This window comes from Saccostrea echinata, unplaced genomic scaffold (genome assembly GCF_033153115.1).
Source record: "Saccostrea echinata isolate AGI-Se365-2 ecotype Australia unplaced genomic scaffold, CSIRO_AGI_Sech_v1 ptg000056l, whole genome shotgun sequence".
Classification (NCBI taxonomy): Eukaryota; Metazoa; Mollusca; class Bivalvia; order Ostreida; family Ostreidae; genus Saccostrea; species Saccostrea echinata.
This window is the reverse complement of record NW_026889805.1, coordinates 11,385,316-11,409,741: the sequence shown is the minus strand read 5'-3', so window position 1 is coordinate 11,409,741 and position 24,426 is coordinate 11,385,316. Positions and strand designations below refer to the sequence as shown.

Genomic DNA, 24,426 nt, shown 5'->3' with positions numbered 1-24,426 from the left:
TAGAATACAAATAAACATCATACAATACAAAGAAAAAATTATGCAATGCAATTGGAAAATTATAGAATATAAATGGAAAATTATGCAATACTAAGGGAAAAGATCTAATATTGCAATGTTTGACATGCCATAGGATTATTTTAAACTGTTGCATTATTCTGACTGTCGCCCTGAAGAAGGATAAACAATAAAGACTTAAAATGGTATTAGTACTTATGATAATAATAAAAGGGGGACTCAAAGTCGAAATAACTTAGTCTGAATTATTAAGAAATTGTGAATTTCTGCCCGAATTGTCTAAGCTGTTTATCCGGAAGTTAGCCTAAAAAATGAAAGCAGACACAAAATGACAAATTTAAGATTTGTATTTTGAAAAAGACGATCGTTTTCGTTAAATAACACCGTGTTTTCTTTCAAAAGGTATGTATTTCATCAAAAAGTTGTTATTGTGTAATATGTTGACGGTGCAACCGTTGGGGCGAGCGCAGTGTTCACTTCATTATTATGATCCGCCTCTTCAAACCGCACGAGACATTTGGAACTTCTAGACTGTGACGTCACATGACGTCGTATGTTAGCTGCATTTCCATAAACAAAGTTTAAAAAGTGCAAATATTTTAACAAAGAACGTTTAATCTACTATCTGCATGCAATATCCATTAAATTAAGGTGTGAATTTTTAGTTGTTGTCACCGCGTGAACGAAGTTAGCAGCGAGAACAAGAAGCGTTGCATTGTGGGTCAGAATTACTGCGGAAAAAAATTCTATTGAATGAATGTGCAGTAGTCTGAATTTTCTCTTCGCCCAGGCGTTGTCGTTAGAGCTCGCAGTGACGAGCGGCGCTTCGCGCCGCTCGCTGCGCTCGCTATAAATTTGCTACAGATCATTCCTTCCTTTGTTCCACAAGTTGAAAAGTGTCAACATGGTTGAACATGGAAGTTTTTACATGCTTTGATTCGGGATTTGGTAAATTATGAAACACTGTTAAAGAATATAATTTATGCTACATATTTTATATTTATCTCTAATTTTGTGCTAGATTCTCTTTTATGATCAAGAATGATAAAGAATAGTGTCCACAAGCCTTTAGACCTGAAGCCACGGAAAAGAGAATTGTGTTAACGCCCACTTGATCTGTTTATAGGGTTTAGTACAATTACTACATTTAGTGCTTCGTAGCTTGAATTACCTACGTAGCTTTATTTGGCTACTTTAAGTAACATAAAATTATTAAGCTATTTTCATGCACGTTTTTATGAATTTCCTTTTTATTTAACAAAAAATTGCAAGTGTATGACTATATTTGTACTATGGAGTTTTAAAACAGCAATCCAGAGCAAATTTAGTTTAAACACTGCTGCTTTTGTACAATTTTAAGCAAAAGATGTTATTCTATTGTTTGAGTAACTGTACACTACATTGTGTGCAGTGAGGCATGGATAAGTATGACAGTCTGAAGAGGGGGTTGGTTTTAATCAGACTGTAAGTATGATTACTTTACATTGTGTTGAATTATTACCATTCAATTATCATGTTAACCAAAACTTGTCTTCTTTGTTATTTTTTCAAGAAGTAACTGTTTGGTCGCAAATTAATTGTTGTATGTAGCCCCAGAACTCTTAAAACTTTGATTACAATTGCACTGAAGGAAACACATCTTCTATCTTCATTTTCTAGCAGCTTCTATACAAGCATTTTAAGTTACCTAATAATTCTATTTTGTCAATGAAAGTTAGAATTCTAGAAAAGATTTACTATCATACTACTAGTACACCTTTCCGTAGACAACAAGAAGAATACTGCAGGGGTGTGCAATTACCATCAGCCCGACGCCCGGGGCTACCAATTTTAGAGGTTGGGCTATCATAAATCTATACTGTGTTAGCCTGTCAGGCCAGTAAATCTAAAACGAAAGTATACGTATATTTACGTCGACTGAATTGATGTACGAATTAACTTTGTTGTAAAATCATAATCTTTAATTCGTTTTAACCTGTATGTATTTTGTGTTGCTATCACCAGTCGTTTCAGTGACAATTATAGTCGATAAAAATAGGGAGAAGTACATGACAATAACCAAGCTCCCTTCAGAGTTGTCATTCATTTCTCTCTCAGACCCCTCTGCGATGGGCTCATGTCAATATTTTTGACATATAAACGTAAAAAAAATTGGCATTCCAAGGATTATTTCAAATTAAACTAATAGTTATAGATACACTTAGTAAATATTTACCTTAAAAGAGAAACATTAGTGCAGACATTTAATTATAATGAATTTAAACAAATGCACTATTTCTTGTCCTTAACACTGTGACATACTCGAGCCAACGACAGAGGTGAATGTATGAGCTGATGGTAGAGAGTGGACAATAACAAAGCGCAAACCATTATTTGTTTCATTTATTTTAACTTAAATTGTTTTATTTTTTACCTTTTTGTTATACTTATACATGTATTGTTTTAGGTAGTTAATGGGCTAGTGACTGGCAACCTCGGGCTAGTAACTTTGTTACTGCCACTAGCCAGACGGGCTAGTAACTAATTTTTGTAATTGCACACCCCTGATACTGGATTAGGAAACTAGGTACTTCCTTTCCATATGGTAGCAATGACAATGTTGATAGTGTTGGGAATCGTTCAAACCCACAGTGTAGCAATGTGAATCAATGTGATGGGACTTTTTACCAGAACACAGAGACTGTCAGAGAGTGAGACGTAAGCGTAGTCATGGACATTGGCCTTACAATAAACCTATTATACACAATGTCTCTTTTGATTCATATACACAATGTCTCCTTTGATTCACAGTTAGGCCATCATCACATTCGCACCTAATTTTACTCTGTCCATTTGAAAGTTTTGAATAGTCTATTTGTAAAAGTCAAGGAGAGTCCTTATTTGGATTCTTCAACACCAGAATACAGGCTTGGATCTGTTATGATGGATATTGCAAATCATAGGCTCTTTAAACTGCCAGAAGAAAATATCTCTCAAAGAACCCTTTTGTTCCTTAAACTTCAATATACCAACAAAGGAATTGACGCAGTTAATATAAGTACCGATAATATTCTTAATCACAAAAAGGTCTAGACTTGTATTCCACCATATTTCAAATTGAAGTCCACACCTTTTATTTCTTACATTAATATACATTGACAGTTGCTTCCAAACTTTTTAATTATAAAAAAAAAACTCTACAGTGTCTAGATATTGAGCATCTGAAACATAATCCTCCAACATGTTCATGTTCCTCTTCACCCTACAACTATTATCCTGCTGGACATGTCATTACTGGTGATGTAAATTAAAGCTGAAACAAATACCAAACATTATTATTCGAATTTTCGGGACTACTATTCTATTGGTATTCGAATATTTGTCAATGTTATATTTAAAGTATATCTTTCTAAAATGTTATAATACTTATACCTTTTTCAGACCAAAGAAAATTTGTAAATGTATGTAATAATAAAAATGATTATGATATATAGTACTTGACGTTAAACTGCCCATTGTTAAAGCGTCTCAGAGAAAATGGAAAACAGACAATATTTTTTCTTTGGTGTGGATCTCTTTACAGTATAGACCTTATTTTATCAAGCAAGGTTAGGTTGGTTGGAGAATGTGTAAATTTATGTGCTGAAATAGGAAACTATCTTTACATGCTAAAATTTGTAAAATTCTATGCATGGAAAATACTCAAAAGTCACAGTTTGATAGTAATGACATATGCTGTAGAAAAATTGGACGTGCAAAAGTCCACGTTTGTTATTGGGGTATAATTCACATAACGCATTACTGAACATGCTACTAACATTTTAAGAGGTCAGTCTTTCAAAAAATAAGTCAGTAATAAGCTTTTAGGATTATTTCTTTTTAAAAGAAAACACATTTGTGCTATAGTGAAACTAGTGATAGAAAAACACAAGAAATGGCGCAGCGGGGCCATGCAAATGATCAGTGATGAAATTGGTAGGCGTGAATTACACTCAATATGAAAATGAAATATCTTGAGCATATATTCAAAAGGATTTACACTGAGAAAAATTATGTGCATTCTTTATTTAAATTTCTAATCATATTTCTGGTACTTTCTAATAAGAATGTACGATTTTATCGGTATAAATATATTTCATAATTTTTAATTGCGTGATACGTATCATGATACGGAGACTAAAATAGCGATATTTAGGTACTTATAAATTCCAGAATTTTTTCATTTATTTGTTCAATCTTTCAAATTACAATGAAAGGAAGTGTAAAGAATATTGAAAACGGTAAAAGAATGGCATCCTAACATTCAAAATTGCTTGATGTTATGTAAATAATAAAAATTAAAAAAGTTATGTTTTTCCCGCATATTTTTCAGAAAAATGACTTTTCATTTAAAATCATTCTAAAAATTGCTTATAAAAATATCATGATACTATCGTGATATTTTGGGAAAAATTCGTGATATATGAAATTTTTGGCAATACCCAACCCTACTTTCTAACAGTAATAAAATCCCGAGAGGTAGTAAACAGTTCAGTTGGACCATCAAAAGGATAAAGTAGCGCTAAATCCTTATTAATACTACAAGTTTTTATCATTAAAGTACCAATATAATTTAATCAACGAAGTAAACATTGAAGTATAAATCATGTTACTGAATATTCAATGCTAAATTTTTATTTGAATATTTCAATCATCAATTTCTGTTTCTTATATAGCAGTATACCCTTATCACCTGCATATGGGTGTTTGTCTCCCAGTTGACTTGATATGCAAGAGCATGCTCTACTTATCAACAATTTCTAAAACGAGGCAAGCTATTGAGAAACAAGTTAATGAAACAAGGATATCAAGAGTCTTGTTTGATATCATCATTTCACAAGTTTCATGATCGATACAATAACCTTTGTCAGCAGATACAACCAATCATTAAGTCAAAAGGTGACTGATGTTTTTCATACTGATTGTTAGGCCATTATTTACACACTGAATTGTCTACAGATTTTTCCATTTTCCCGATCATGACAATGAGCACACGGCAGGTGTGACCGGACGGCAGGGGATGCTCACTCCTTCAAGGCACCTGATCCAACCTTTGATGTTCTTGGAGGTCTGTGTTTGCTCTGCTCCCAATTTGTATTGTCTAAATGGATTTTGAGGTTGAATACTGTTTGTTATCTCCATATTTCAACTTCAAGAGTGATTTTTTTTTCTTGAATTGTTTTCAGATTAGTTCAGAGTTGAAAATTATTACTGCATGATCATCCAAGTGTGATTCTTTTGTACATGCTGAAAAAAATGATCATTTTAAGAAATAAGTTTGAATTACATTGTATTAGCTAAATTACTCCATTAGTGAATAATGCTACTTCAAGTAGGTAAATAAATCTATGTAGGTAATTTAAGCTACAAACTAAAGAGTGATTGTACCAGATTTGTTATGTGTTTACTGTAAATATAATTCATATTAAATATTTCCAATTTCTCATCCCAAGGTATCGATAAGAATTTTTTAATGTACATCGAATAGTGTTGTCACGATGATCGATTTATAATCGATAATCGATCGGAAAGGCTGTCGATTTTAGACAATCGATTAGAGATTTAACAATCGATTATAATTGGTATATTACAACACTTATCTCTTTATTGTTTTCTCACTTTTATTTCAAGAAAAAGCTATTGTTATCAATATATATCTTCCATATATATCTTCCAAGTGTTGTCATTTACCATTTTAACATACTAAAAATCTGGTTTAAAATGAAAATTTGGTTTCCATACAGATTATAAGTACAACTATGCTTGAATCATATTAAAAAAACTGTTTGTATAAATAAAATATATTGGTTATCAGTGTTTGGGGGAAATTCACTTTTCATTTCATATATGGAATCACATGGATTTGGAATATTAACTGTATAATAGTTAATAAAAATTAAATTCCATATTTTAGATGATCATGTTAATTAAAACTCTGTCAATTTTTTTTTTACCCAGGTAAAGTAAATCCTAATCAGGCAAAACTCTGTATTACTGAAATTGTTAATCAAACTGCATACTGTATTTAGAATTTTAATCTGTATAATACACCTTTACTTACATTATTATAAAATTAAACTTATACATTTTATGTAAAATTTAGTGCCTATTTCATACAAATGGTTACTGATTCGATTATTGGCCAATGATCAGTTGGTTAGAGTCAACCGATGCTGCCGATTAATTGATTCTGATTTTCAACCGATTTGACAACACTAACATCGAAAAACTATTTGTTGCTTTGTGTAGGAGATGACCTTGCGCAGGTCTAGAGAGCAAATTTATTCTTTCCTTCTTTCTAGTATCCAACTCTATTATATATATGCAGTTTGATTCCTAAACTGTCTGATTGCTGCAAATCAAATAAATATAGTGGTATATAGGCTAAATGGACTATAGATACTGACCTGGATAGCTCAGTAATTAGAGCACCTGAGTAGCAATGGAGGGGTCACAGGTCCAGCCATAAATTTTCTCTTTTCTTTCATATTTAATGCTATCACCAAGATTTGAGAATGTAGTAGTTTGGGCTATATGGACTGTGTATATTAGCCTGGATAGTCCAGTGGATAGAGCACCTGACTATTAATGCAGGGGTCCTGTTCTTGATCCAGCCATAAATTTTTCTCTGTTACACAATGTAGTCTTTCATTAACTAAAGGTGATTCTTCACAACATGGTTGTGGATAAAGCAAGACTATCAGAGGGAGGGGTGAGTGGATTGATCCCACTGCACTCCCTATTCCAGAAACCTGGTGATGAGCCCTGCAAAGATAATTAAAATGATCCACTGGAGAACAGAAGAGTATAAAGACTAAAGTTAGACTATTAATGGGAATTTGCTATTAACTGAGTTATTTTTATTTTTACTTATGTTTTATAATAAAGCAGTTTTTATAAAGGGGAAAAAAGAATTCAAAGTCTACCAAAAGAGAGCCAGGATTTTGATTTTTTAGATAAAAAGTTTACTTGTATCTTCCACAATATCAGAGGCATCAGCTTGAAATGACACATTATAAAGATGTTGTCATATTACCATGATTAATTAAATTTCTTATCCTTTTTTTTTTTTTTTTTGAAAAATTAATTTTTTTTTATATATACAGGTGATGTGTGAGCATGTAAATTCCTGAGTTCAATCCAGGCCCTTTTTGTACTGGTGTTTGCCATCATGAGGTTCAATAATAAAGAATTGGTTCATCTGGCTCACAGTGGAACATTTGACAAAGAAGGACCCCTGCTAATGAAGGACAAACTAGATGGGTTGTTTAAGAAAGGAGAAGGTAGGTTTACCGAAGTAGTTTTGCACATAGAAAACAAATTCAGTATACAAATGTAGAGCTCAGAGTAACATCCCATCGAATAACTGGTAAGTCGAATTTCATTCATTAGATATTTTGAATCCAAAATTTTGCAGCTTGAAAAGCTGATGAATTTTTCTAAAAATTGGTATAAAGTTCAAAATTGTATCATATTACAAGAATGAGGAAGATTTTCAAACTTTTGCTGAAAGTGTTTCATTTCTATAAAGTTCTATGTTACATTTCACTCAGAATTTCCCTCTTGACAGAGATTTAAATATTGTTGGTATTTATTGTTGGCTGCTAAAAGTAAATAAAATGACTTAATATTAACCTATCGCTCATACACATGTATGCCAGACTTCATCTTTCTATTGTACAGCTGTTTCAATATTCAAATCCTTCCAGAATTAATTTATGTAGAGTGAATTTGGCACATAAGATTTATTATATGTCAAAATCAGTAGATTATAGCTCTGTACTTTGTGTCATCTAATACAATATTACTTCATTCATTTTGATGTTCATATTGCAATCCACTGTGGAACGCATGATTACATTATCAGCCACGCAGTAAAGAATTTCTGTCATATACATGTATGTATTCCAAGTAGAAATTCATTCATTGATTCTTGTCAAAAAATTACTTCTGATGGAAATATTGTTTTTTTGTTTGGTTTCTTTTTCAAAAGGTTTTTATTTTCTTAACCTATGATGGTAACATTTTTTAACAGAAGTTCACTTTCCCAAGCTATTTTCTGATAAAAGAATTTTATTTGATTATCTGGAAATTGGCTAGAAAGAAGCAGACACACAAATAAATCATTCCTTTTTTCCCTTAGAATATCAGAAGCGATATCTGAGATTGAAAGGAAACCTGCTATTTTATTTCAAAGACAAAGACAAATCTGTGGTAAGGACTTTTGCCAGATATCCTAATCATTAATTTAGGACTTTTACTAGATATCTTAGTTATTAATGAGATAAAAACAAGTTTGTGGTAAGGACTTTTTCCAGATATCTGAATCAGTAAGAAAATAAATGCAAATCTGTGGTAAGGACTTTTTCCAGATATCTGAATCAGTAAGAAGATAAATGCAAATCTGTGGTAAGGACTTTTTCCAGATATCTGAATCAGTAAGAAGATAAATGCAAATCTGTGGTAAGGACTTTTTCCAGATATCTGAATCAGTAAGAAGATAAATGAAAATCTGTGGTAAGGACTTTTTCCAGATATTTTAGTTATTTCATGAGACAAAGACAAACTTGTGGTAAGGACTAGATATCTTAGTTAAATATTTTAGTATTGAGTCAAAGGCAAATCTGTGGTAAGGAGTTTCACCAAGAAGGATTTTACCAGAGATTTTTTTTAATCATTAATGAGATAAAGTTAATATGTACATGTTTGTTGAAGTTGATAAAGACAGTGCCCTTGGGACAGAAGAGTGCTGTGGCAAATACTTTAAACCAACTTTTATTTGCATGTGAGTCATTGCAAGAAATATTTATGAGTTGCGCCACCTTCTTTGACTTGCAAATATTTCTTGCCACAAACCAATTATTTACCCGAATATCTGTGTTAAGTATTTCCTCAGTCGCAAAAATTAATAGATAGGTATGGAACTCATACTAACAAATCAGGAGTCAAGGATGTTGCAAATAATAGTTGGTTTACAATAGCCTGTTACATGAATTGGTGTATTAAAGTTTTAATTGGTATTTTTAGTCCAGTGAACCACCTGTTGGGGTCCTGGTTATAGAAAGGTGTACCGTGGAATTGGACCTGGCATCTGTTGACTTTGGCTTTCTGTTAGGTAATCTCTTCTATATGATACTGTGAATTATAGTGCTCTGTATTTTCAGCATTCACATTGAATACCAATTTTCTTTGTTTATGTGATTGAGCCAGAACACAAAATTAGGTGATCAAGAAACTACAAACCTTACTAATGATAGAAAAGGACAAAGAAGTTGTCAACAATATCACACATCAACAAATTCATATTTTTGCCAGAACCATAATTTTTTAAGTCATTGTTTTTAATGGGTTGATGTTTATTTTGTAGAGTTTTTTTTGGTAGTGTAAATGACTTTAATGAACATCTCTGATTTGTAGTTTATGAGGGAGAAGAGCATACTTATAAGTTCCAGGCAGCCTCAGAAGAAGAGAGGGATGATTGGATCCAAAAAATCCATACGGCAAGCTATGAGTGCCTGAAGATGCAGCTCCAGAGTCTACGAGAACAGATCCAGGCAAAAACGGGGAGGGACCCTATCACTCAACCCCCTCCCACAGAGTTTGGCATGGAGTTTGAAACCCAGTCAGGTAGTATATTAAATCATTATGATGATCACAAAGTTTTCATTCAGTGCCATTAATGGAGTGGAATATAGTTAAGATGATTATGATTATTATGAATTTTCTTCATTAACAGGCAATGCTAATGATGATCCTGCTCTGGAGATTTGCTTGTGTAAGTCTTCTTTGAATGAAATCGAAATCTTTATGATTAACAGAGCAGATGACTACAGAGATCAATGTTTACATTAACCTGAATGAATCTCCCTAGTATGTTAACCTGTACAGGTCTGCCCAATGGCATCTTTTTTTGTACTATTATACATTAGCCTGTATGAGTCTGCCCATTGATCTTTCATTTTTATATTACATGTATTATACTAAGCCTGTACAAATCTGCCCATTAATATCTTTTTTACATATATAAGCCTGTACGGATCTTCCCAATGACATTAGTGGACAGCCTCCAAATCCATTTATTGTGCTCAGTACAATTGTACCACCCCAACAGACTTGGATCCAGCACAGCAATACAGAGGTTGTAGAAGTAAGTATATGTACAGTAATCTTACCACACTTAATCTAAGATACCTTTGTTTATACATGCATCCTGTATTCCATATATTTTAAAATTGTTTACAATTATACATTATATTTGTGTCACGTAAATAATAGCAACACTTAGGGATAACTCTCTCCAGCATCTGCTGATCTGTTCATTTATGTCGACCTATATCTACACCCAGCATCTTTTGTTCTGTTAGTATGTTATTAGTTATGTAGACACTTTGAAGGGTTAAACTAAAATATATGGGGTCCTTGAAAAATGCATATTGGGTGAGGCTTAAGCCTATTATATGTAAGCCTATGTTTCTACCCATCATTATTATATGTTAGCCTATATTTCCACCCAGCATCCATGGTTCTTTTAGTATATGTCAGCCTATGTTACTGCCCAGCATCTGTTGTTCTGTTAGTATATGTTGGCCCATATCACTGCCCAGCATCTGTCTTTCTGTTTGTATATATGAATCGTAGGACATCACAATGAATTGATATTTTGCACTTGTATTTTTTGCCATAAGTTTAAAACAATCATATGATAACTGTTTGAGTGTTCTTTGGAACGCTCCAGTTTTATGATGAGGGTCTTATTTGTTTCACCAGGCCAATAACAACCCTCAATTTCTGAAGACAATTGGCTTTGGAGACAAGGATGGAGTGGATACAACGATGCGTGTGAAGATCACGGTGTATCATGTCAAAGAGAGGCTGACAGGCACTGTAAGTATCGGAAAATATCAGATTTATTGTCTGTTAATGGTCTGAAGATAGACTGATTTGTCAAAGAGAGATTGACAGTCCCTGTGACTTTCAGAATTATCTAAGTGAAGGTCATAGTGTGTCGTTTCAAAGAGAGGTTAACTTGCAATCAGATTACAAAAAATACCGAGTAACTCAAACCTGTTAAAGTCTGCACTGTTTTATGATTTAGTTTCAATACTTTTTTTAATCACTGTTTTTTGAGGTAAGTTATGAGACATATTTTTTTCTCTGAGTTGCACTGATAGGGCTGTATTTTATGTTTTGGATGTTTGTCAACTAAGTAAATATAAATAAATATTCTAGACTAGAGATAAAGACCCATGCCTGGTTAGCTCCAAGACATCTACATTTACATTTGGATGAAATAAAAAGAAATTGTGCCTTGACCAAGTTCACAACATTTATTGGCCACATTTATATTCTAACCATAAATGCTGGAATGAACCCTTAGACTTATCTGTTCTCTGGAATTTATGCTTCACTAAGGAGCATTAACAACAATTTACAATCAGTTGTGCCCAGTAAATCTATATTTCTGCTTCATATAACATAGAGTGAAGGCATGAAATAGAAATTAAAAGACTCCGTCATTAACTGAAGTCTGAGAATCAGGTATACAGTACTAAGGATTAATTCATCCAGGTTCTACCATTGATTTTATGCCCCCACCATAAAATGGCCGGGGGCATATAGTGTTACCGTTTCAACATTCTGTCATTCCTTCATCATTGACTTTTCATTCATTATCTTGGCAACAGTTGCACACATTCAACTCAAATTTGAAATATGAATATGTCATAGAAATATGCAGTCAAGTTCAAATTTGGTCATGGTCCGATGATTTTTGACAGAGTTATCCCTCTTGAACTTATGGAAAAATAAAAAAAATTTCAGCTTCTGCACTTCAACTTTTATAGGGATGTATGTATAAGGTTGAAATTGCATGTGCAGGTATTTTACCAGAAATACAGGTCAAGTTTGAATTTGGTCCTGGTCCGATGATTTTTGACAGTTATTCCCCTGAACTTGGAAAGGATTTAAAAATTTACAATTTTTAATCATTATCTTGACTGCAAATGTGCAATTTACAATTTGAAATTTTGGCTGCCTGCGGGGGCATTTGTGGCGTTACGACACATCTAGTCTTGAAATTTTTTTATCATATTCTTGTCCACTTATTCTTCAGTCACCATTTTTCTTTTAATTCATTGAATTTAGAATAAGTGAACATCTACACAGTTGAATTACTCAGATGGACTCTGAGAAGATATCAATTTTCCAGCAATGCTATTTCCAGGCAATCTATAGAAGAATATGCTTTTTTTTTACTCCCACTCCGAAGGAGAGGGGGTATACTGTTTTATCCTTGTGTGTCTGTCTGTCCGTAACAAATTTTTCGTCGCAGTTTTCTCAGCAACTACTCATCACAGATGCTTGAAATTTTAATACACTCTTTTTTTGAGGCATGCCATGTGGTGGGATTCATTTTTGTACAAATCCGATGTCAACTTCCTTTTTATCTGTGCATCTGTCCTTACCATACATAACAAATTTTCGTCACAGTTTTTTCAGCAACTACAGATGCTTGAAATTTTAACACACTCTTTGTTGAGGCATGCCATATGGTGGAATTCATTTCTGTATTAATCGGATTTCAACTTCCAGTTTATCTGTGTGTCTGTCCCTACCATAAATAAAAAATTTCACCACAGTTTTCTCAACAACTACTCATTGCAGATGCATGAAATTTTAGCACACTCTTTGTGTAGGCATGCCATATGGTGGGATTTATTTCTGTTTGAATCCGATGTAAACTTCCTTTTATCCCCATGTCTGTCTGTACAATATGTAACAAATTTTCATTGCAGTTTCCTCAACAACTACCGGTACTCATTGCAGATGCATGAAATTTTAGCACACTCTTTGTTGAGGAATGCAATATGATGGAATTCATTTTTGTACGAATCTGATGTCAACTTACTGTTTATCTCTGTGTCTGTCTGTAACTAAACTTGTGTACGTTCACATCAGAGTGTATATTCACATCGGAGTGGGGGTATTACTAGTGAGCATTAGCTCACAAACTTCACGTTATCTCTGTACTTATTATTCAATTCAGGATTGAGAAAACACAGACCTCCCATATGACTTAGATTTATTTTTTCATCTGAAATAAATGTCAAGAATTTCCCACTTTCATCATTATATTCATGAAGTTGTTAATGTGTTTATAGATGTCCCAGTTAGGCCATGCCATTTTCACTTTACAAGACGTTTTGATGAATGCAGATATGAAAACGACACTCAAGCTAGCGTAAGTAACATATTTATGATTGTATATAGGACTAAAACCATATTTACTCGGGATAGTCTGACACAGAAGTGTTTTCTGTTTTTCACGTTAAATTTTGGCCCAAGTGAAAATGATTTGAGATTTTCTTGTGCATACATTGATTAGCATGGACTTCTTACTTCCTGTATTATCAGAAATTCAGTCACATGTTCATAATGATAACACTTTTTTCATTATGACATTTTCACTATGGTGAAGATGATAAAAAAAAACAGCCTAAAATACAGTAAAACCATGGTTAAAGCAGACATAGTTTTAGCCAATTCACATTGACAGCAAAGTAATTTTCATTCCCTTTTTTTTGGAAAAGTATTATGAATTTATAGAACAAAGTAAGCTTAATTGAAGCAAATTTATTTGTCCCTTGCACTTCAGTGTAAGCATATTTTACTGAAGATTATTATCTGGTTTCTCCAATTTAACTCGGTTAAGATTTCGAGAGCATGCAAAAATGTGGAATTCAATACCCTAGTTTTAGTAATAAAATTTGAGAGTCAATATGTTTAATTCAGTGATTATGACATTTACATGGTATACTGAAATTTGCTCTAAATTTGAGGTTTAATTCTGAATTAAAATTCATTAAACATTTCACAACGAATCCCATGAGCACTTATTTCTATGTGAAAGCAAGTCAATTTATTTTGTATATACATATAAATAGGAACATTGTGTTATACGGCAAGTGGGAAATATAAAAACAAATACCAATCAACATACAGGACCATAGATTTCATAAAAGAGCAGTATAAGTCTAATAAATAAATGGGAATCTTTTTTATTTCCTTCTGGTCATGACTGTTAAACAAAGCTTCCTAACTGTTACATACAGTAGAAGTGTTAATATTTATTGATCTGTGATGATGCAGTAGTTGTGTGTGTACTGGGTGGTAATTCATTCTTAGTGTCTACAAACGTGACAGCCCGCTCTGATGGACTCAGACTCCACATGCAATATCTGCATCAAGAGAGTCACAAAAAAAGATCAAAATGATCTTACATTCGCATTATTCATTTGAAATAAGATTACCGACATGTTGAAATATACATGTTAATTCTCTTTATTGACGTTTGTTTTGTATTTTTGATTATTGTGGAAGAGTTGAAATAGGCCAAATATTCTCCTATAACTGTCTGAATTGATAGAAAAATGGGTTAATGAAATCTGTATTTGATTCACATCAGAAGTCAGAGTCTGTACTTTTAAAAACCTATTATTCACACCTCATACATTTTTTAATGCTGAATGTCTGGGTTACGTAATCAACAACAACTTAAAACAATGGAAATGACACATGGGTTATTTTAAGTGCGCAGTAAATGTACACAGTTGAAGTAATTTTTACTTTATTTAAACAAAGCAGGTTATGTAAATTTTTTCTGTAATAGCTGCAACGTTAATTCCCATACTAGCAACCAAAGAAAGCATTTTATTGTTTATATTTATGTCTGTACAAATAATCATCTGAAGTAGGATTAGGAAGGTTAAAGATTTCATGACGGAAGAGCAACTATTCAAAAAATCTATATAGAATGAAAACTGTCTAATCTGATACCTGTGCAATCCATTTCGCTGTGAATTCCAACCTTTAATTCTAAAACCTAAAACCTAAAATTCTCATTTTACTATTTTCCATGTTCTTGACACTCTGCATTCCGACACCCTGTCGATTCTGACACAAAATTTGTCTCCCAGAGCATGTCTTATTAGACAGATGTCACCGATTGATAATGGACCATGATTTCTCTTATGAAAAAAAGAAGATAATATTCAGTGCTTGTTTCATTGTTTAACACGAGTTTTCTAATGTATGGTTGCTGTAGTGTGACATGTACAGTTTATTTTTAGGTAGACTGAGTGAATCCAGTGACTATTGTCTAATTGGTGTTCCTGTCTGTCATTGTGCATCAACTGTTTTAAACATTCTGATGTTCTCTGAAATGATGGAATCAATTAATATCAACCATTTTGGTTTATGATTTATTGCATCTATGTGCAAAAACCATCAAAACTCATGCTTTTTTCAAAAATCTTGATGAAAAGCATTAAATTTATTTTGTTTTTTTAAATTTTGTGACAGAAGAACATTACAGGCTCACTGATAAAATGTAACAGAAGATGTGGTTGTGAACTTGAATTCAAGCTCATATCTATAAGAATGAAGGTCAATGTCACTACACATAAGATGTGACCATTTATCTGTTGCATATCAACTAGGGAAACAACTATACCAATGTTACATAATATACTGAACCCCACAATGTTTTGAACCTGGGTTCAAAATATGGTTGTGAAGTATTAAACCCCAACCCCACAAAATTTTGAACCTGGGTTCAAAATATGGTTGTGAAGTATTGAACCCCATATAAAATATTAAACCCAGGGTTCAGAAGATTATGGCCATAATATTTTGATTCCCCAGTAAAACATTCACTTTTAAAAGATAAGGGTTCAAAATATTATGACTGCAAAATGCTGAATCCTTTACAGTTTAATATTTTTGGTTGGGTGGGGTTCAAGAAATTTTTATTGAACACCCATAAGACTTTTTAAGTTTAAAGGGGGGGGGGGGGGGTTGAGATATGGCTGCAAAAATATTTAACACAAACCCATTTGACTTCTATACTTCATAGAAGGATGTTCAAGTTATGCCTACAAAAGATTAAACCCCAGTTAGATTTCTATAGTTCAGAAGAGGGAATTCAAGGTATCATGTCCCTGAACCCAAAAATAATTTTTAGAAGGGTTTCAGCATTTCAGAGTCATAATTGTATTTTGAACCCCTCTTTATTATTGAAGTTTAATTGGGGTTAAAATACTTCACAGCATTATTGTTGTGAATACCCTTCAACCAAGAAAATATAATTTTAGGGAGGGGGTTCAACATTTCATGTCTAATGAGGGTTCAGTCTTTCACTGCCATATCTTGACCTGCTCCCTCCCATCATCACCAGAAAATAAATTCATAGTGGAATCAATATTTTACAACTACACTATTTCGAACCTCTTCATTTTTTAAGTCTTTTGGGGGTTCAATATTTATATGCCATAATATCATGAAACCTCTTTCCCTTAAAAACAAAAAAGAGGGAGGATGGTTCATTATATTACAGCCAAGAAGTGAACCTGAGTTCAAAATATTATACAATATATTGAATCTGGGTTCAATATTTTGTGTCAACAAAAATATGGTTCACATGTCTATATAAATGACATAAAGATGGGTTGTGTTTAAAAGTCTGAGTGGAATATTAATAGTACTCAGTTTGTGCAAATCATGACCCCCGGGGGAAGGGTGGGGCCACAATGGGCAAAGTTTTACATAGGAATATATAGGAAAAAAATCTTTAAAAACCTTCTTCTAAGGAACAGCAAAGGCATGAAAAGTCATACTGATATGGAAGAATCATCAGGTAGTTTAGTTTCAAGTATATTCAAATTATGACCCCCAGGAGTAGCTTGGGGCCACAATAGGCAATCAAAATTTTACCTAGGAATATATACAAAAATATCTTTAAAAACATTTTACTCAGTAACTACTGGGCTAGAAGAGATGAAACTTACGTGAAAGCTTTAATTCTGTAATGTAGTTTTGAATTTGTTGAGAATATGACCCATGGGATAAGATGGGGCCACAATGGGTGATCAAAGTTCAACATAAGAATATATCAGGTAAAAATCTTTACAAGTCTTCTTCTCAAGAAGGCATGAATAGTCATATTGATATCTGGAAGCATCTTCAGGTAGTGTAGGTTCAAGTTTATTCAGATTGTGATCCCCACTGTAGAGTGGGGCCACATCAGGTGATTGAAATTTAAACATAGGAATATATAGGAAAAAATCTTCAAAAATCTCCTCAAGAATGACGAAGGCATGATAAGTCATATTAATATACCGGTAGAAGCATTGTCAGGTAGTGTAGATTCAATTTTTTTTCTTTCTCATATTATGATTCCTGGGGGTAGGGTAGGGCCACAATAGGCAACAAAAGTTTTACACAAGATTATAGTGAAAAAAATCTGCTGATGAAGAACAGAAGTCAAAAGTGACTCAGGTGAACATTGTGGCTCGTGGGCCTCTTGTTGAAACAAGCAAGTTCAGAGAATGTTGTTCCCCCATTTTTTGGTCTTAATTGTTGGGGTGCAATGATTTATGGCATATTAACTAAAACTGGCATGTATGTCCATTATGCTAAAAGAAGTTTTATATTTTTTAAGTAATATCGATGTTCTGATGTAAAAGTAAAGCCAGTATTAAAGTATCTGAAAGTCAAACTTCAAGGTCTAGGTCAAGACCTCAATTTTCATAGTACATTCAGAAAAGTCTTACAGATAATGCACATGTGAAGAAATATGAAAGCCCTATCTCTTCAGGTGCAAAAGCTACAACCAAAGTTAAATTTTTTGAAATTTCATGGTCAAGGTCATAAGGTAAAAATTCATAACATATTCTGAAAGTATGACCAAGGTTAAGTTATTTGAAAGGTAAGTCAAACTTCAAGATCAAGGTCATAAGCTCAAAAATCATAAATACTTAGAAAGGCCTTGTCACAGGTAAGCTACATGTGAAGCAAAAAAGCCCTAGCTTCTCTCATTCAAAAGATCTCACAAAGTTGAAGTTCTTAAAGATGTCAAATGTCAAGGTCAAGAGGTCAAATTCTGAAAGGTTTTGATGCAAATAATGTATGTGTGAAATATGAAAGCTCTATCTTTTCTCATTCAAATTTTGAAATTACGTCAAACTTCAAGTTCCAATTTACATATTACTACCGATTCTCTTCAGCCCAAAATTACCTTTAGCTGCTATTGTCTTATCTCATCTATCGGAACTCTGTGTGCACTGCAGCAACAGGAAATTTCCTGTCACATCACTCACATGTGTAATGACTAACAGAGTTTAAAAAACAAAGGGGAAAAAAAACCTTTTTTACAAACCATTTGTTGCAAAATACTATTTTAGTCACCTTTGAATTTCTTTTTGCCATTTTTGAAAAAAAAAAAATAGCCTTTGGAGAAAATGGGGAATTGAGCACTGCATACATGCATGCACAATTTATAAAAACATACTAAGAATTCAATGGTTTTTATTTTATTTTTAGCAATGATGTAAATTCATAAAATTTAGAGGCATGAAAATTTATGTATAGCAATTTTACCCAAATCTGCAAAAAGAAATCAATGTAAAAATTTTCAGATTTACTGTCAGAGGTTAAAATGTCAGAATTATATCAGCATTGATAATTTTGGAAAGGTTAAGTTCATGGAAAACTAATTTAAGATAAGATAAAATCTAAATATGCAAAACTTTTTAATTTAGGAACTTTAGAAGCTTCACATACTGGATATTATTCAGACATTTTTTGTAAATCAGGTGCTTAAATGTAGGAATCAAATGTGTAATTGATATTCAGACTCATTTATCTTTGTTATCATTGTTTTTCACAATGTCTTATCCCATATTCTATAATAAGGACATCCTGTATAGGTCATGACATCAGATTACAAGATGAAGAACAGGATATCCTCTGATGTATTCACAAGATGCGTAGGGGTCAGAACATGTATATTATCATACACTCTTACTTGTCAGAACTTATAAACAATTGATCATATTGAAAAAATACATTGGAATCTTATTGTATTTGAGAAACATAAGTGTTATTTCAGAGATTTCCATTATAATATGTGGTATGTAGTAATTCTTTTTCTTCCAAGTTTAACATTTATTTATTGCTTTGGAATATTTAAGGTATATATAAATGCATATGCATAAGGAGTGTTTGTTTTATTAGACTATGAATGTTATGTATTCATATCTAAAACAAGACATGTTTGTGCAACATAAATGCCACAAGTACAGTTATGTAACATGGACATCCATATGAGTCTTACAATATACCGGTACTGTGGACAAGATTATTTTCATCCTATGTCATTCTTTCCCTTTCATACTTGAAAATAGTCTTTGAATTTGCCCTGTTTTAAATTCACCCTTCTTGCAAAGAGGGCAGTAGGGGCAAAAAATTAACAGGGGGTGAACATTTCCCTGTATACAGAGGCCGCTCTTGTAAACCTAATTCATTGAAAAACTACCAGACAGAAGCAAATGAACAGAACTGATAAACTAATAATTATTGTATATGTACTTGTTATTGAGGACTTCCCATGTTTTATTTAGTAGAGTATGTATGTAGGGACAGGTGTTAAAGCTCAAAATAAGGACAAGAGAGAAAGAGAGAAGAATGTATAATTTAGGAATGCATCTATATGAATGAATTTAAATGCATGCATTGATAGGTAGTTATGACACAGTCACAATGAATAATAGATATGAACCTGAGTTCAAGATTTAAATGTCCAGTTAGATTTATTCTTTTGCTAAAGATAAGCTGAAGAATAAAGTGGCCTTTACTGGTTCATAACATGTCGGGCCATTTGTCTTGGGACATAATACTATATGCTTGTCAACTACAGTGTGTATGGTGAATACCATGATGTTTTTTGAGTACTGACTGAATTAATGCCTTGAACAAAGACACAATAAACTATATTTCTTTGTATATATAACACAGTGAAAGTGATTTCCTACTTGCCATGGGAATCCCTGTGTCCTCTAAACGGTAAAGTTGTACATACTTTTTTGCACTTTTCTAGCTTTGTGGTGGGTTTTTGGTTTGGGATTATTTCAGCTATAGATAATTGGTTGATTCCTGCTGATTCTTAGTTACCCAGTGTCTCTCCTGTTTTAGGTCTCTAACTCACACTCGGTATCTTGCAGTCTTTCCAACATTCCATTACTTCACACAAAATGTCTCTAGCTACAACTAAGTTGTAAGACTAACAACCAACAATGAGTTTTCACATTTTTTTTATTATGTAAACACATGAATTCATATACAAATAAAGCTTCTGAGATTGATCTTCTTCAGGATTGTACCCTAGTGTCAATTAAAATCTGGAGATTTTAGATAAAAGTGGCTTCAAACATTTTCAGCGTTTGCTGTGGAGTCTTACCTATAATGTTGAAGATTTAGTGCTTGCTAATGGACCTTTGCTATTTATTATAGAAGTGTGTTATTTTGCCCCTCGGCTTTAGAAATGCTATGACTGTAGATTAAGGAAAATGTTACAAAGTAAAATAGACTGCTGTTTAGTCAAAAGCATGCCTTTAAAAACAATGTCTGTGGCTAAGTTCAGTAGTTTTTCGATCTTACTTTCTATCTGACTGAATAACCCAGTGCAAGAGAGATCCATTAGTACATCTAAACTCAGTGCTGCATTAATTTTCTATTCCCCCATTCTGATAGTTTATGATGGATATAAAATTTATAGCTATTACCATGATTGAAATCGTAAAATGATTCTATGATAGCAATTTATATTTTTTATGCGGGGAAACAATTTCTCTTTATGTCCAACTATTTTACACATCATTTACATTTTAATCCAGATGATTAGTTTTGGGTGTTTGTATGTAATTGATCTGCTTTATTTTAAGGAAACAATCTGAAATATTTTTTTTTAAAAGGTACTTTAATTATCTACTTAAGTACTTGTTGATTTCATCTCTCCAAGTTATAAAGCTAGTAGCTATATTGAAGAATATTAATTGATACATATTTAATTAAAAAGAGGATTCAAATACCAGTAAGTTATCCTACTAGATATGACATTGTATCATTTACAAAATATTTTTACCATTTCAAATGGGTTTTAATGGATACTTTTCAAAGGAAGTTGATATTTGTGTTTTCCGGCTAGGGAGATAAGATTTATTTTTTCCTTATTTTGCATGTTTATTGAAAAGAAAATATGATTTTCTATTGTTTATATATCGTGTTACTATACTTGCTTATTTATTTTCAGAGGTCCTGACCAACTAGGTTGTGGGACTGTGACTATCATGGCTTGGGTTAATGACACAAATCTCTCCTTATCTCAAGTAAGTATAGGGGTACTTAATAGTCTGTACAAGGGATGTTTAGTAAAATCATGGACGAGTTGTCTAGAGTGAAATTTTACCACCGTTTAGTACATTATTTAGTACATATCTTGAAATACATAGCAAATTTCAAATAGATAATTATTTAAGACTGGATATTGGCGAGAGATTTCATTTGCAGCAATCTTTTTAACTGTATTTCGATATGTATTTCAATATTTTCAACGAAAATTAAAATGGTATTTTCTTATTATATTAACTTCCATTTATATGCAGAATGTACATAACTATGATAAACAATCCCCCCAAAAAGTTCTTGTTGATTGAATTACATTTATGCAGTGAAATACAACCATAAAGCTTTTGCCTTACTGTTTGGAACAGTCACATACATTTCAGACAACTTCTGCTTAATAATTTATCACAGAAATCCTGAGTCCAAGCATTTTGCCGGTATATCAGTACATGTACTACAAAAACGTATTGCTATACAATATATTTTGTCACTGTACCTCAATTTACTGGAATATCGATGTTGTTGCCCATGCCTAAGAATTATGCTCAGAAAGACAAAATACGATATTTTATAAAATTTTTGGAGGTCCGTGTTTGCTCTGCTCCTATTTTGTTATGTTTAATGAACTTTTGAGCTTGAATACTGTTCATTATCTCCACATATTTCATGTAATATGTGGTACAACCTTACAGTAGAAGGATGATAAAGTGTCGCCTATTGCAACATCATGCTTCATTTGTTTTGATTTGATTTGAACATGTATATTTTATTATGTTTTGATAATTTGCTATGAAGAAAAGTTGGATCAAACTACACCGATCCTAGATTTTCACTCTGAAAGCAGGAAAGGGACCCATCTCTCACACACATTGGACTTTTTGAAGTTTTGCAGCAGTGTTTTATTAACAGTATACTCTTGAAACATTAAATTCAATCTTGCAAATAGGTTTTTGAAGATCTGCATTGATAACATCTTTCACTATTTGTTCTTATATTTTTGTCAAATACAAGACTCTTTACCAAAATTTTCTCTTAAAAATCCCCCTGCCATTTTTATATGAAAGATTTAGTGATATTCTGATTTCATTCTGTTTTCTATAATCATTTAAAAGTCTGTACAGGCATCATTCCTAAGTCTACATACAATTTAAATGTTCTCCCATGTGCCATAACGTCAACAAATGTTGCCATTTTTCAAACAAGGGAAGCTGTTTGAAAATGGCTTGAAATTGATCTGAAATCACTTCTTATAACTGGATGATGGGTTGAAACTCTGAAGCATTTATCACATCTAGGTAAAGTGCAACATAGGATTGATTAGCTGCACTTCAATTTCTAACCATAGGCCTCTTGATATAGAAAATCAAACCAGAAACCTCTTATTGCCTCTATGAAAGTGTAGTTCAGATAGAAAACAAACAATAATGACAATCATAAAAGTATGACATATGTGTATGACATTTAATTAAGTTTTTGTCATGCTGTTTCCTGCCTAAGTCGTGATGACCAAGGGCAGCAACTGACTGCTGACATTTCAAATCACTGAATGAGCTTATAGCTAGGAAAATCAATTAACTCGTTATTAACTGAACAAGATCTTATTCTCTGACATTTTGAACAGCAGTGAAACTGTTCAAAATTTAATAATTTAGACCACTTGGGAATTTTGAATTCCCTACATAAAAATCCCCTTCTGGGCCTTACTTTTAAGGACTGGAGAGGTACTTGGATATTAATCTATACTTAATCTATAGGTTTGTCTGTTTGTCCATCCATAATTTTCCTATTTTTGCTTACTGTATTTTTTTACCCTGATTATCTTATACTATTCAAATTTAGTATCCAATTTTAGAAGATAGTAAAACATGTTTATGTACAGTCAAACCTCGTTATCTTGAACTCAATAGGATCATGAAAAAACTTCGAGATATCCAAGGATTCGAGATATCCAGGGTAAAATACTTACAGAATAAGGAGGTAGGACTTCCAAATCACTTCGACATATCCATGGTATTCAAGATATCAGTGTTTGTCTGTATTTTTAATTTGTATGTCACCTGGTTGGAATCATGGGAAAAGAGAGATAACTCTTGAATTTTTTTCCTGATATGACTAACTATTTTAACTGCTGCAGAAGTTCCAAAGTCTAATCCTCATCCTTCACATAAAAATTGATACTTTATAACTTATTATCCTGATTACCTTGTGGTTATCTAACATACTGCCACTCTTTTGTGATAAAGTCAGCTAGGAAAGCTCTAAATCTCATGTCTTTTTGGGGGCATAACGCGTTGTTTACAATAGTGACAGATGAATGATTTGAACAATGAGTATGCCCAAAGTGTAATATATATTGCCAATGGTTGCACTTCAGAAAGTAAGTCATCTTATTCAGAATGTTTAGACTTCCAAAAGTCACTAACCATTTATCAGAAAGAAATGATTGAATTTATTATTAGAAGAGTCGGCTCAGCAGAAAATATCTACAAAAATTTAACATAAAAGAACTAGTATCTCTTTAATTCTATCAGTGTGATGCACTGAACATTTAGCAAGATATTTTACCAGGACTTCCTTCCAGTATGTCCTTTAAAGATGTACTGTGATCGATCTTGTAGTGACGTATTCAACAGCACATTGCCCACAGCTAATCGAGTTTTCCTACCTCTACTGTGAATTATGTAATCATGATATCAAGCATTACCAACCTAAGTAGCCCAGTTTGTTGTGAAGTTTTGAATGCTTAGCTGACATTTGCATTCACTAAATTCTGGCTTATTATTGAATGATTATGAATGATTCAAACTGCTTGAAGAACATGAAAGTAAAAATCAAGAGTTTCACCAGAACTTCGTTTTTTACATGTCCTTTAAAAATCTACTGTAATTGATCTTGTAGTGTATTTAACATCACATTGCCCACAGCTAATTGATGTTTCCAACCACTGCAAAAGAGTTGCATTAAGTTATGTAATCATGATACCAAGAATTACCAAGTTTGTTTTGAAGTTCAGAATGCTTAGCTAGCATATGCATTCACTAAATGCTGGCTAATATTACTGGGTAAATGGCAAAAGATTCAAACTGCTTGAAGTACACATGAAATTGAAAAATCAAGAGTTTATTGAAAAGTATATATGTGAAATTTAAAATG

General features: G+C 32.7%; 1 protein-coding gene across 2 annotated transcripts in view; it reads left to right on the top strand.

The window, feature by feature from the left end:
• Positions 1-343: 343 nt before the first annotated feature.
• Positions 344-24,426, top strand: part of LOC133173685 (inositol polyphosphate-4-phosphatase type I A-like) — a 41,015-nt gene continuing 16,932 nt past the window's right edge. For both annotated transcript variants that reach the window (XM_061308675.1, XM_061308676.1), the window contains exons 1-10: positions 344-420; positions 7,143-7,319; positions 8,180-8,250; positions 9,064-9,151; positions 9,454-9,663; positions 9,773-9,811; positions 10,065-10,183; positions 10,804-10,920; positions 13,197-13,276; positions 21,182-21,257. In XM_061308675.1, coding sequence (XP_061164659.1) covers positions 7,208-7,319; positions 8,180-8,250; positions 9,064-9,151; positions 9,454-9,663; positions 9,773-9,811; positions 10,065-10,183; positions 10,804-10,920; positions 13,197-13,276; positions 21,182-21,257 — 912 coding nt within the window. In that variant the 5' untranslated portion in view covers positions 344-420; positions 7,143-7,207. The remainder of the gene's footprint in view (positions 421-7,142; positions 7,320-8,179; positions 8,251-9,063; positions 9,152-9,453; positions 9,664-9,772; positions 9,812-10,064; positions 10,184-10,803; positions 10,921-13,196; positions 13,277-21,181; positions 21,258-24,426) is intronic.